This window comes from Mauremys reevesii, linkage group 2, assembly GCF_016161935.1.
Source record: "Mauremys reevesii isolate NIE-2019 linkage group 2, ASM1616193v1, whole genome shotgun sequence".
Taxonomy (NCBI): Eukaryota; Metazoa; Chordata; order Testudines; family Geoemydidae; genus Mauremys; species Mauremys reevesii.
The window spans coordinates 8,123,253-8,137,575 of NC_052624.1; the positions used below are offsets into that span (position 1 = coordinate 8,123,253).

Consider the following 14,323-nt stretch of genomic DNA (forward strand, 5'->3'; position numbering starts at 1 on the left):
TAGCCACCAGGTGGGAAACTGAGCAGCTTCTGCATTAAAGTTATAGCCCTGGCCTATCAAAAGGCACTGATGGAGGCTGTCAACAAAATATCTCCAATAAAAAGCAATGGCTTCAGTGTCTTGTTCTGCAACACCCAGTTGGAGATGCAAGTGTGATGTGTCTGTACTGATAGGTAGCAACTCTGTGCGTTGCTTTCAGAGTTGCTGGGGTGGGGGGAACAATTCCTTCCCTCTAACGTAGTCATCTTTGCTCAAAAGAGGGAGAGAGAAAGGAAGTGCATCTTCCCCCAGCATCCAAAGCTTCGACTGCTTCCTGGGTACTGTGACAAAGCTCTGTCCTTGTCTCCATGGATCCTGCATTTCCTGGCGGATTTTGCTAGCCTCAGAGGCTCATAGTGATCCTCCACATAGCCCTTCTCTCTCTAGAAGGAAGGGTCACAGCCTACTGAGCTATTTTCGTCATAAGCCGGCGAGGGAGGTGAGGAGAAGCTCTCCTCTCTTGCACAGTCTCTGTTGTCTCCCAGTCTTGGTGATTTATCAGGGAGGCAAAGGGGAGAGCCCAGGCCCACCCTCTACTCCAGCCACCAGCCCAGGGACCCTAATAATATCAGCTGTGGTAGCTGACTTTTTAGAAACAGGACGTATACAGTTCCCTGGGCTACTTCCGCACTGCAGCCCCCACTTCCTCAAGATCCACTTCACCCTCAGCTCAGGGCCTCCTTCCTTGTGCCTGATACGGTGTGTACGGCTCAGTCTTTCCAACAGCGCAACTTCCTCCTGCAGCTCCTGACATGCGCGCCCACCTGACTAACTGGGAGGCTTTTAACTAGTTTAAGCCAAGCCCTGATTGGCTTCAGGTGTCCCAATCAACCTAGCTGTCCTCCCTGCCTTCTGGAAAGATCTTAATTGGCCCCAGGTGTCTTAATTTACCTGGAGCAGCTGCCATTTGCTTATTCTGGTAACAGGGATTTGTTTAGCCTGTGGCTAATATATCTGTCTCCCATTACTTTACTATAGCCAGCAGGCCTTGCCCCGTCACAGTACCATGAACCAGTAATGCCCACCAGGCCTTCTTGACTATCAAAAGGCCCAACTCTGCCCTACCCCGCTGGCAAACCCTTCTGCTTCTCCTTAACAATCTCTACAAAACAGCTACGCCCTTTCTTATTAAAGAAGCTGTGGCATGTTGAACATTTGGGAACAATGTAAAAGGATTCATTTTGATATTAAAATAAATAACACCCTGGATACTGTACTGATTGGACAGATCATGGTAGAGGGCAGTGAGTTGGGGGTGGCTTTGGGGAATCCCAGATATATAACTTGAGGGACCTGCTGCATAGTTTAACAAACTGTCCAGTACAGATGACCATGGGTATTGTCATCTGAATGCATTGTTGTTTGAAATAGCACTTCAAAGTTTGTGCAGGTAATGACACCTCCACCCCAAACCCAGATCTACCTTCTAATTAACTAAAATGCTCAAATACAGTGGTGAATGGGCACAGCAAAAAGAAATGGTTACCCATCTTCTTGTCGTGTTCTCATACTGTTTCCGGCTAGATCCATGCACACGCGATTGCCTGATCGTTGCAGTCCAAGTCACTGGAAGACATTTGTGCTCAAGCAGCTGGCATTCCAGGAGATGCTTCCTATTTTGAGGCTCTCTGCCGCAGTCACAGAGGGGGCCAGTGATGTAGCTCCACTTGATCATTGCATCTCTAGACCAGCCAACTCCAATGCAGAGTTGATTAAGGTGACACCATGTAGCCCTGGGCTGATCTGCACGGAGTGGTAGGGGCTCAACTGGGGGGAGCTGGAGCGCACATGCTACAGGGTTGTTCTCTTCTCGGTTGCCATAAATGAACCCTGGGTGTGAGAGTGATAATGTTAGGAGTTTAATGGTGGCAAGAAAACTGTCATGACTTCGGTCAGCTCAGCATCAGCGTTGCATCATATAGTAGATGTTTTGGATCTGTGCATTGCCTTGTGTGCTTGACTTTACTAGCAACATCCCGGCATATATGAGGAGGAGCAAAGCCCATGAGGTTACTCACGTTCCTTCAGTACTTTGGTGCGTTCCAAGTTCCTGTTGTGTTTGCTCCTTCTCAGATTTTATGCAAATACCCAACATGCATTGACCTCTAGTTGGATATCAAATTCCCCTGTCAATCCTAACATTAGCACCCAATGATGCCAAAAGCTCAGCCAGGTAGAGTTCCTCATAAGGCCAGTTTTGTTAGATTTTTTTTTTTTAACATGGATTGTTTGGGTAGAAAAAACAAATGATGAAAGCTAGTGGGTTTTAATATTCAAATGGTTGGCTATTTTAAATCAGATGTTTGTCCTGGCTTAGATGTCGCTTTCTTTTTCTGTTGCTTTTGTTCAACATCTTGGCGCAGAATTAACTAGGAAAATGGTGTTGCCAGTTAACTTTCACAGAGGGCTGTAGGACATGGCCTTAGAGTGTACTAGGAAGTCCAAAACTAGGTTTATTTTTCCATGTAAGCCCCCAAAATAGTATTTTTTGAATATATTAATGTTTCCAGACTCCTTTTATCCTACCAGCTATCTGTTCTGTTTCCAGGACCTAAGCTTGAAAGCCCAAACAATTGACCGTTTGTATTACGGTCACACCTTAAGACACCAATCACGATTGTACCCTCAGTGTGCTAAGGTATATAGTAACAGCTCAGAGACCAGTGGAGTGTTTGATATGCACCTCTGTTTGCATTCCCTTATAAGGCAGACAAGGTATTTTTATAATTACCAAATTATTTTACTGGAACAGTGTAATTCCACTTTGAGGCCAGCCTACGTACTAAGTCCTATTTTTCCTCTTAACATCAAAAGGGTAATATACTGAGTATTTTGTTTAAAATGCCCCTGAGTGTATCAAGGCAAACACTCCAGTATAGCCAGACACGTGTTACTTGCAGCACTAAATCAGACCTTTCTCGTTAAATTTCAAAATTAATTTTTGTATTGGAGAAAGATGCTAGGTTGACAGTTCTGGAGACAGACACCAAAATGATCAAACCTTAAAATGTGAGTTTAGGAGCCTAGCTTTAGGCCCGAAGCCCTTTATTTAGCTACAGACCAAATATTATACAAGCAACTGCGCGAAGAGCAGCAATAAGATCTTTTACCACTTACAAGAAATGGACTGTCTCTAAGGAACAAGAATAGTTCAGTCCCCATGACTCAGTCAGTCTTTGGCATTTATGCTGAGGTTAGATGTCTGTCTTCCTCAAAGAAATACTGTAGCTCAGCATGAAATTATGGGCTTAATGCAGGATTCCTTGGGTGAAATTATCTGGCTTGTATTATGCAGGAAGTCAGACTAGATGATCCTAATGATCCTTGTTGACCGTAATGTCTGTGCAGCTGCCAACGAGGAGACCAGCTGTGCTGGTGTTTTTTGTGCTGTGGGCACCTGTCTAGCGGGATCTAGGCTGAGACCATCAGACTTGCTTTACAGAGGCCATTAAAGAGCCATCAGATGGTAACACCTCTGTCAGTTTCTACTGATGTGGGCTGGATTGGCACTACTGGTGTATGGGTGAAATCTCTGCATTCCATTACCGTCCAAAGGGTTTTACTCACAGCTGTAATGCACACCAGGCTTACTCAGTACAATAAAAAACATGGCAATAAATGATTTAAATCGTCCTGGCAGTTTTTAGCGTTTGTCTATCTTGCTGTCTAACAGGATTATGCTAAAAATAAGCCTTAAAGTAGTTAGAAAGCAGTTACTTTCCAGTCTTACTAGTATGCAATCTCCAATTTGCCTGACCTCCTCCTAAGCCATATCATTTCCCCTGTTTAGACTCAGACCTTTCTCCTTCGTGACACTCAGCAGAGTTACAGATCATGTTATTGACAAAACCATATTTGTAACTGTTACCAGAATGTGCAGAAATTAAACAGGGCTCAAAAACAGAGCTTGGCCCCTGCTCCTGGAGTTAGTCTTAGCCTTGTATTGGCTAGAATAGTTGTTCTTTTACGTAAAGAACAGTTGTCCGCTTTGTAGCACCAAACTGCTAGCTACAACCCTGTGTGAACGCATTTCCCCAGCCAGTGTAGACTGGGCTGGCTATAGGCATAGGCCCTGTTCAATATGATTGGTTTGCAAACATGTTTATGGTGACATTTATAAAACTTGCAATGAAATACAGGCAGCAGAAACAGCAGGTAGAGGAGCTTGATACGATTACACAAAGGTGAAAATAGAAATGGAGAGTGACATGAAGCATTTAAAAATCAGTAGTGGCATAGGTGAGAGTCAAGGTAATGACTCAAACTAGGTTACAAAAATAACCCCATCTGTCTGCAGGACTGAGCTGGACATGGAATCTAGCATATGCCCATACGTCACTAAGAATACTGTATTCTTGTATATTGGTAGATCCAGAGTCTGTGTTATGTCAGTATAAAATTAAACTCAGCAGAGCTACTAGTGTAAATTCAGAGTGTAACTGAGATCAGAATCTGGCCTAGTTCAGTTGCAATAACTTTTGCTATCTATGGAGAAAGGTATAGATAAAATAAAGATCTGATTACTAAATTTTCCTTTTATCTTTTTACAGCTGTGCCTGAGAGCTCAGCATTGAGAATGCAGTCAAAGTTGACCCAAATTTCCTTCTTTTATCTTGAATTAAATAGCAAACCCTTTCCCTATTGTACTTGTTTTGATAGATGATCATGTCTTTGCTGCTAAGATGTTCTTTTTATGGATGTGTAATATTTTAGATCAGTTACATATAAACAGTCACTTAAGTTGGTCCCTTGCATACTCTGTTTTTTAAGAAATACTTTGATGTGGAAGGCTTATGCTGGCATTTATCAGAGTGTTACCCGGGCGTGCCTGGAGATTTAGCAATAAGAAACCGCAGGAGGAGATTAAAGATCAGCGGAGAGTTTTCATTGGCTCCTTTAAGGTGGAGACTCTGTAATTAAGGATTTAGATGGTTCACAAATAGCTCAGCTTTCTGCCTGCTCGCTCACATTATCAGTTTGTTGCTGTTACAAAGAGCTGGATTTTATACTTCGACTAAAAGGGCATAAAAGTAAAAGGTAAGCCATGTAATTGGGGAATGCTGCTAATATGCCAGTGCTATTTAAGCAACCACGATTCTCTCTGCCTCCTTTCCGGATCAGCTTTGAATAGATTGCAGTTCCTGTAACAAATTTTGTTTGCTTTAAATTTCCCTTTCCTGTTAGTGGCTGTTAACGGATAGGAAAAGAAATGGGAGCAGAGAAAAGAAAATGCAAAAGAGGAGACAGCAAGAATTAAAAATATCCAAGCACTCCTGACTGGCATATACAAGTAGGAGACTAAAGAGTTCTGTGTTTCAGGCAGCCTAAGGAATTCTTGTTAGCAGGCAGATACTGTGGTGAAGAGTGAATTATTAACACCTAGATAAGCGGCAAAGATCCACGTTGGCATTTGAGTGTCAGGGTGTGTTGGGGCTGATTTAATTATGCCCACGGGAGAGCTTTCTCCCATCGGCATAGAGTTGCTACTTGGGAGACCTTACTGCACCGCAACTTCAGTGGTACAACTGTGCCATTGTAAGGTCTGTAGTGAAGATGTAGCCTTAGTTACTACAATATTCAGCTTTTGAAGGGCTGGAGAAAAAGCTGTCTTATATATCTGGGGCTTTCCTAGAACAACACAGTAATAATTTGCACTTTCAGAGCCTCGTTGTTAAAAGTATTTTAATTAAGCCTCGTCATGACCCTATCACTTAGCGGTTATCCTTATTTTATGGATGGGAAAAGTGGACACCAAGGCAGAGGGAGACTGAGTGACTTGTGCAAGTTCACACAGTGAGTTAGCAGCAGAGCTGGGAATAAAACGCGGGGCTTCTTATTCCTCATCCTCAGCTCTAACAATTATTATAGATTATAAATTATAGATTATAATTGGAGATATACCAATCTCCTAGAACTGGAAGGGACCTTGAAAGGTCATCTAGTCCAGCCCCCTGCCTTCACTAGCAGGACCAATTTTTGCCCCAGATCCCTAAGTGGCCCCCTCAAGGATTGAACTCACAACCCTGGGTTTAGCAGGCCAATGCTCAAACCACTGAGCTATCCCTCCCCCCAAGATCCTGTAGCCTCTTCAGTAGTAGTTGGCAAGTGGACGAGAATGCATTTTCTCCACTTTGGTATCTAGCATGACTCTTGAAATTTAGTGGGGACTCCGCCAAAGACTACGGGCTGGAAGGAAAGACAATATAGGTTGAAATTCCAACTGTGAAGTTTATTAAACCATGAATGTATATCGCAAGGAAAGTGATAAAAACTAGATAGGATAAAGCACTAATAAATATGCTGTAGGGACCAATTCCTGGGGAATAAATTAAATAATAATACTGACGCTCCCTGGGTTACGCAAACCCGACTTATGCAAATCCGGACTTACGGAAAAAGTTCCGTAAGCTGTTGGTTTTTTTTGCGTAATTGTTGGGTATACGTTCCCGACTTATGGAAAATTCGACTTAGGCAAGGCGTTCCAGAACGGAACGCTTGCGTAAGTTGGGGAGCGTCTGTAAATCTAATGTCTCTTCATTTTCCAGTTGCTATGTTTTTGTAAGAGTAAAATGGTACAGTCCCTACTTGAATAGTGCTTGTAATTAACTTCATGGGGTTTCTTTTGTAATAAAATAAATTTGTGTTGGTAGAATCCTGTACAAACAGCACTTCCTTTTGTATATAAAAATTCCCTTCAGTGTATACAGAGATTAGTAGTTGTCAGGCAAGTGTCTGGTAATGCATAATATCCTGTATAGGGTATACAGAGGATTTGTGTGCTGATTTTGGAGCTTGCTGAATTTATAAATATAGCATCTGGATGGACTGTGGGGCTGTGCAGAATAGAGTTAGGGATACACAAGTAATCCACCTGCTCTGTTCTACCTGCCCTGAATCTGAGTTGTCACGTTAGGTAAGCTTGCAGTGCATATGTGACTAGAACTAATTCTGTAAGTGTCTAATTGTGTCTTTACGAGATTGAGATGAGACCTACTGAATCTTCTAGTCCAGCAACTGTTACTAGTGCAGGATTGTTCCTTTGGGGGTGCTCTGCTTGCCAATACAGGATGCAATTCATCTGCACCTTTATGAGCGTTGGCTAAGTATTAACTCACCTCACACCCCAGGGAATTATGCAGGTCAACACTCCCTCTTCCCTTCTCCCCTCCCTACTAGGTAAGCAAACAGTCGCTGGTAGGTTGTGTCTGGCTCAAGGTCACACAGTGACTCAGTGTCATGATGGGATTGAGTAGAGGAGCTGCCTACCTTCCAGTTTAGGGTCCAAGCTAGGCTCTCCTGTGGAGGGAAGAAGGGCACTGAGCCTGCCAATTGAGTATTGTGAAGTAATTCTCACTCCTTGCCAAGTATGATAAGAGGCTGGTTTTGTGTGTTTTTCACAGATCACATCCTAACAGCCCATCTACCGCTGACCACCAACAGAAAGGCTTTATTTAACTTAAACAAAAAATATTACTCAGTTCTGTCATCTGTCTGAAACAGCCCTCTTCCCTGTACTCTGCATGAGAGTAAGATCCTTGCTGAGAGTCGTCTGCAGATGCTGAGCCAAAAGAGGCCGGGTCTGCAGAGAGAGGGCAGTCAGAGATCAGAATGTACATTGGGATTTTATTTAGGGGAGGGGGGGAAGAGTAGTGGGGGCAGGAGTGTTACCTTTTAGTTGAGGAAAGACTTCACTGGGGTTTGAACCTGTAACCTTCAGTACAGGGGCTTCTACTGCTGGAGCTCAAGCTTGAGTAATTTCCGCTACTTTTGTAGCTGTAGTAAACCCGTATCCACTTGTGTGGCTCAACCTCTAGAGGGAGACAAAGACCCACCCTCTCCAAGGTTGGGGTATGTTTGCACCCTCATAACAGGGTCCAAAATGTTGCAGCATGATAATATACTTTTTTTTGTAAACTTTCATGTAAACCCAGTACTGATGAAAGTGCAGTGGTTGATAGCCATGGGGATGGAAGTCCTCACCTAGCCACAGAACGGTGGCTTCCATCACCATAGTGCCTCTGGTATGACCTGGAGGGGCCAACTCTAGCAATGAGGGGGTGTTGGGCACACTTACCCGTTCCATCCTCTGCTGAGTTTGTCAACTATTTATGGTGGATGGGAGTTATGTGGACTCTTGTCCAAGGCAGACTGGACTGAGACCACCAAACAGCTGTCAGAGGGTAATGGTTTTCAGTCACTACCAACCTGGCCAGGATTTGGTAAAGGTGAAGGGTTCTGCAATGTGTTACCAGTCTCCTAAGACATGCCCGTCTCCCTGGGTTTTTCCTCTTTGAAATGAGCAGTTCAGCTTGTTCATGATGAAAGTTCTGTGGCAACATCTACAGTGCCTGGGTCAGTTGCTCTTTTACATCTCCGGCCTTGTGATTCAAGCTTTTATGGCTGAGTTGGATTCTCTTCCCCCATCCCTCGCAAGCTGCATCATACATAGGTTTCTTATCAGTGTGTCACTTAGATCACGAAATGTTATTCCACTGGCATCAGTGAAAATGAAAAAATGAGCAAAACTGGTTCTTTGGCAGTTTTACTTCCTTGAGACCTTGCAGTGCAGATGTTTTTGCTCACCTTTATTAAACGCGTGTGGTAAACGAACATCACATTGTGTGTGTACAAGGTGTTATATTGGGATAACAGATGACATTTATAAAGACTGTAGGTACACTGGGGGGGAAAACATGGTTTGGTCAACAGTTGAGTATAAAAAGGTCCCCTGACAACCTACAAACCAAATACCCATGTAAACATGCTTCTTCATGCTGTCCAGCAAACGGAATACTAGTCCCTTTTCGGTTTAGAGAAAAGTCCATCCCTTGGGACTAAATGGTTCAGGGGCCGGGTAATAGGAAAAAGCGAATCTTGTGCTCTCACAATGAATCCTGCCCAGCTTAGTAGCCACTGGCATCCGTCTGACTGCTGTTCAGTGGGACTATATGAAGTGAGTTTGATCTCAGTTCAGTTCCTTGGGGGCACTTGCCCACGTCACATTGAATTCACCCTATACTTGGCACTAGCTGTCCCTCTTGTTAGCAGTCTCAGTAGAGAGGCCTTAACTGACTGATCCTGGAGACTGAGCTCGCTTTGGCCTAGGGATGTTCCCTCCAGGTAAGGGTTGAGGCACAGTGGAAGGAAATTTTGTCCTGTTGCTGCTCATCCTGTGTTCTCTCTCTGGAGAGAGGATGTTGCTCTCTAGGGCTGTCAGTCCAGCACATTTCACCACCAGCACTTAAACTAGTCACTTCAGCCATACATTGCGAGAATTTATGCTTATCTGATTTCATATTTCCTCTCAGGTCCACTGCTGCTGTTTCTTCTGATACCCCTTTTCCTCCCCTAGGCGGTGCCATTTGTTTGCTGATGATTGCGTAATTGGCTGCAGTAGCTTGTAAGTGAAGGCAATGAACAGAAACCTTCCCCTCTGCCTGAGGCATCTGCTGGAATCTAAAGCTGGCATTTCTTATGATTGTGTGTTTCTAACCAAGAGATGTTTGGTTTTTCCCCCTCTGCAGCCATGACGGGACCAAGACCGGTAGTTCTGAGTGGCCCATCGGGTGCAGGAAAGAGCACTTTGTTAAAAATGCTGCTTAAAGACTACGGCAATGTCTTCGGCTTCAGTGTGTCTCGTGAGTATTTGTACGCAACCCATTGGGGGGGAGGGCAGAGAAAGTGAAACCAAAGCTTAATAACAGCCAAGGGCCTGACTGCATAGATACTACACATAGTTTTCAAATAGCCCCCAAATCATAAAAATTGCATGTTAGCTGTTGTGGCTTGGGTTAATGGATCTATCTTAACTTGTGTGCTAGTAAGTATGTTTACATAACTTGGGCCAGGTTTTACTACTGGTGTAAATGGACAGGACTCCAGTAACTTCATTAGAATTTCACCTTTTAAAGGGTTGGTTTCATGCTACCCCTAACACAGCATGCAATGGATGTTGGTTCAGAGTCATTCCTTACTGGGGTTTGTCTTTAGTCTTAAAGTCACAAAGCCCTAAAGCAGAACTGTACTTACAAACATATGACTTGTGTCCTCTAAACACCCCGAGAGAACTGATTAAGATTCCTCTGTGCAAGACCCCACCTGCTTTTCTGCAGGCTTTAACCTTTCTGTGGGTAGATTTAATGAGACCTATGTGGTCTGGCTGTTAGGGTGAGTCAGCAGAATAGTTCTGCTCTTCTAGTCAGATTCTTATATCTTGGCACTGAGTGAGTTACCTGCTTGTGCCAGTGATTGTTTTGGCTCATTGATTTATTTTCCTGCTTAGAACAGTAAGCTATGCAGCAGTCTTTGTTTTCTCTACCTGAGAAGTGTGTGGTGGATTCCTTTAGTATGTAAATAGTCCTATTATGGCTAACTTACTGTCCCTCCCATCCACCTCCAAAATGTGGAGAGCTGTGAATGTTGAGTTTATTATATATAGGTGAGTGCTAGCCACTTTAGTATCTGGGCACTAGAAAAGTTAGATAAGGAGTTAAATAATAAATGACTATCCCATGACTGGATCATTGCTACAGGACTCTGAGTAGATGACCTGTGATATAATCTGTGCTTTGTTTTTATCGATGTGACAAGAAGATGTTGGTTGTTCGCTTGTTTCCAGTAGCATTCTCCGAGTGATAGGCATTGTACAGACATATGGGAAGGCACAGTCTTTGCCCCACAGTGATTACAATCTCTAAAAGATATGTATTACTTGAGGTGGTGATATTCAATTTCAGATGTTTAAATGGAACAGGATAAATGTAGCCCTCCCATTTGTAGGCTTTAAAATGTATTTGATTGATAAAGCCTCTATCACTGGATACGGTATCCGGGAAGTTGTGCGAGATTTAAAAGTTAACCCAAATCTCTGACCCTTTGGTCTAAAGAAAATGAATTTTAAAAAGTCATGTTTTAGGTCTAGAATGAGGACCCTCTAAATTAGCAGCCATACATTGCCAATTTCCAGTCTACAATGCACATTTGTGTAGCCCAGTTCAGACAAGTTCTCTTGGATCATTAACCACTTTCTTTAAACCAGTTTTTTTAAATCATCTTTGCAAAATGTGGTTCTATTTTTTTTTCCCCTCTGATTTTTAAAAGAACGACTGCTGAATGTTAATGATGTTGCAGATTCTCAGTCTATAACCTGGGTGAATTGCATTCTGAATTCCCAGAGGATGGCTAGGGTTGAATTTCCAGTCTTCTTTTACACGGCCTGTCCACTGCAAAACATGCAGTTAACACCCGCTGCCTTCACTGACCACTTAGAAGTATCTTCAAGGCTTTGAGAACAATGGGATTCTTGTTGAAGTCCAGCTCTGCTTGGTTGCTTATTTTTGCTGGGACTTTGGGTGGTGTCTTTAGGTTTACTTATCAAATGGATTTTTACTGCAGTAGGAACTTTCTGTACCCGTAGCTTGGAGGTTCTTGGCAAAATCCTGGCCCCAGACGTCCACAAATTCCTCTCTGAATGTTGTGACTTTCAGAATAAGTTTAAAAGTGCTTGAGACTAAAAGAGTTTAAAGTGTCTCCCTTTGATACATGTATAATGCTTCTTTGTATGTCTCTAGCAACCTAACAAAAATCTCACATCACAAGTATCAGGGGGTAGCTAGTGTTAGTCTGTATCCACAAAAACAACAAGGAGTCTGGTGGCACCTTTAAAGGCTAACAGATTTATTTGGGTATAAGCTTTTGTGGGTAAAAAACCCCACTTCTTCAGATGCAGTTCAGCACAGAAATAGACTTTATCTGTCCCCTAGGCTGCCCTTTTTTTTTTTTTTTTAAATCCATGCACAGCACTTACACCCAGCTGATCAGTGCTTTTAGAAGCTTATAGATGAGACCACATCCTCCTTTTGATCAAGTCCATTCCAACCAGTTTGTGTTCCATGCTGACTGCCAGAGGGTGCATCACAGTTTCTAGAGCACATGATAGCATAGGTGCTGGAATTAGGGGTGCTACTCCACCCCATGGCTTGAAGTGGTTTCCATTATATACAGAGTTTACAGTTCGGTTCGGTGGCTCTCAGTACCTCAGTATACAAATTGTTCCAGCCCCCCTGCATGGTAGTGCTTCAAACTAACACAACTTATAGCGGTCTCCATATGGATTCTAACTTGGTCTCTTATCTCATTCAGAACTCTGACCTTATTCATTAAATCTATCTATATGAGCACCTCTCAGTCTTCTGAAATGAATTTATCCAATACGGTGGGGTAGGGAAATAGAATTATCCCTGTTTTACAGAGGGGGGCCTAGGGCACAGGCCGACTTAAGCCTGGTTTAAACCTAAAATGCAGGTCAACCTAGCTACATCGGTCAGGGCTGTGAAAAATTTCACAAGCTGTGCAGTTTAGTTAGGTCAACCTAATCCTCACTATAGACACAGCTAGGTTGATGGAAGATGCCTGGCTGCGGGGGAGTCTCTCGCTGTGGAACCACAGCACCTTGCTACTTCCTTCCAGTTGCTGATGGGGAATTAGCCTGGCTGCGGGGGAGTCTCTCTAGCAGTGCCAGAAGGCCTGCTGCTGAGTCAGTGGAGATCCTGGCCACAACACATTGACATAGTCTGGCTGCAGCACTGCCAGAGCCTAGGGTCGGCTGCCTCCGGGCTATTTCCGAACTCCCCCACTGGAGATACCTGGGTCCAGACGGTGTCCTCCAGGGGGTCAAACAACCTGGGGTCCTCTGGGTAACTGGCGAGGGGCAGGCCGGGCTGCTCCTCCGGGCTCTGGTCGGCATCAGGCGTCAGCAGGTCAGGCCAGTCCTCGGGTCTGCTGTAAGTCGCTGGAGTCTCCCAACCGGGAGCTAGGTTGGAGGTGTCTGGCCTTTCTGGTGGCTGCCTCCCGAATGAGCTCCGGGGTCAGGCTTTTATATTTTCTGTCCTATGCCTTGACCTCTGCGGGGGCGAGTGCAGGACTCACTGGCTCCACCCACTCTGGTGTCGAGGGGGGCTCATCCCTCTTGGGTGGGGGGGGAAACGACATGCCTCGCTACAATATGTTAAGGGCATGTCTACACAAGGAGATTGATGCACAGTGAGCTAGGGTGTGAATTTAAAACACAGTAGCTACCCCACACTGACTCTCTCAGGCAGTTTATGATGCACTGCCAAAGTTTATTAAGCTAATGAGCACAAAGGCATTCTTCGTGCACAGTAAGAATGTCTATGTGGGAAGGCAGAGCACAGTAGCTAACGCAGGCTTTTTCTCTGTATAGACAAGCCCTAAGTAATTTGCCCAGTGTTACACAGGAAATAAGTGCTGGAACAAGGAATTGTATCTCGGTCTCACAAGTCCCAAGCTAGGACCCTAACCACTGGACCATCCTTCTCCTCTATAAGCAATGACTGAATCATCTAATAATACCTGCTTAAAGCAACTAGAAACAAATGGTGCAAATTGGGTCCAGAAGCCTTGATCCAATTAAACAGAATCAAATTACCAAGTGATCGAATTGAAGCCTGTGTATGCTGCTGAGTAAGTGGCTTTGTATTGCTTTTATATTATTTTATTCCTGGGTGAATTACAAAATTACAGAGACTGTGTTTGCTTACAGATACGACAAGGCAACCAAGAGTCGGAGAAGTGAATGGCAAAGGTCAGTGTATTGCACTTGTGTGTGTTGTCAGATTAGGCAGGGCTACTGCTCTGAGAATTCTGGATGACGTTTCCCACTATGCAAAAGCTTGCAGAACCTGAGAGGAGTAGCCAGTTTTGCTGGTAGACAATGAAGAGCAAACAGGGCTTGTAACCAATGGATAAGTACATGTTTGAGCAAGTTTTGTTGTTTATGGGCACGTTCCGTGAAAGTGCAATTGTGGGGAAGTCAGACCTTATTTACTTAGAGTTTATGGAGTGTATTTACTCAGTACATGTCCAATAACAGTATTTTACACTTACCTTTCATTCTGAATGATCCCAAAGGGTCTTATAAACTGAAGATACAACTTTTAGATAATGTTTTCACCTCTTAGCTCACACACAGGGATCACTTCACCTTCAAATGAAATGCAGCTGCCTCTGTTGTAGGAGGTAGCAGCTGCATAATAGCACACAGCAACATTACACAACAGTTTAGGATGGAATGTGCCGAAGTGCTGAGTACTCAGCAGCTCTCATTAACTTCAATGGGAATTACTGGGTGCGCAAAACTTTTGAAAATCAGGCCACTTAATTTAGGTACCTACAGGTGGATTTAAGAGCGAAACTCTAGACACCCCATTTTGAAAATCTAGATTTTAAAGGCTAATAGGCTCTGGATTTCATCCCTATTCCAAGA

The 14,323-nt window shown here is 43.8% G+C and overlaps 1 protein-coding gene across 5 annotated transcripts in view; it reads left to right on the plus strand.

Moving 5' to 3' along the window:
- Window positions 1–14,323, plus strand: part of GUK1 (guanylate kinase 1) — a 37,474-nt gene that overhangs the window by 8,514 nt on the left and 14,637 nt on the right. For 2 of the 5 annotated variants that reach the window (XR_005594153.1, XM_039524966.1), the window contains exons 2-3: window positions 9,564–9,677; window positions 13,601–13,642. Coding sequence is in view for 4 of the 5 variants with exons in the window: in XM_039524966.1 (XP_039380900.1) it covers window positions 9,564–9,677; window positions 13,601–13,642 (156 nt within the window). In the remaining variant the exon portion in view is untranslated. Of the gene's footprint in view, window positions 1–4,998; window positions 5,077–9,347; window positions 9,440–9,563; window positions 9,678–13,600; window positions 13,643–14,323 lie in introns of those variants that run through there. The other 3 variants (XM_039524967.1, XM_039524968.1, XM_039524969.1) reach the window with 3 other exon arrangements.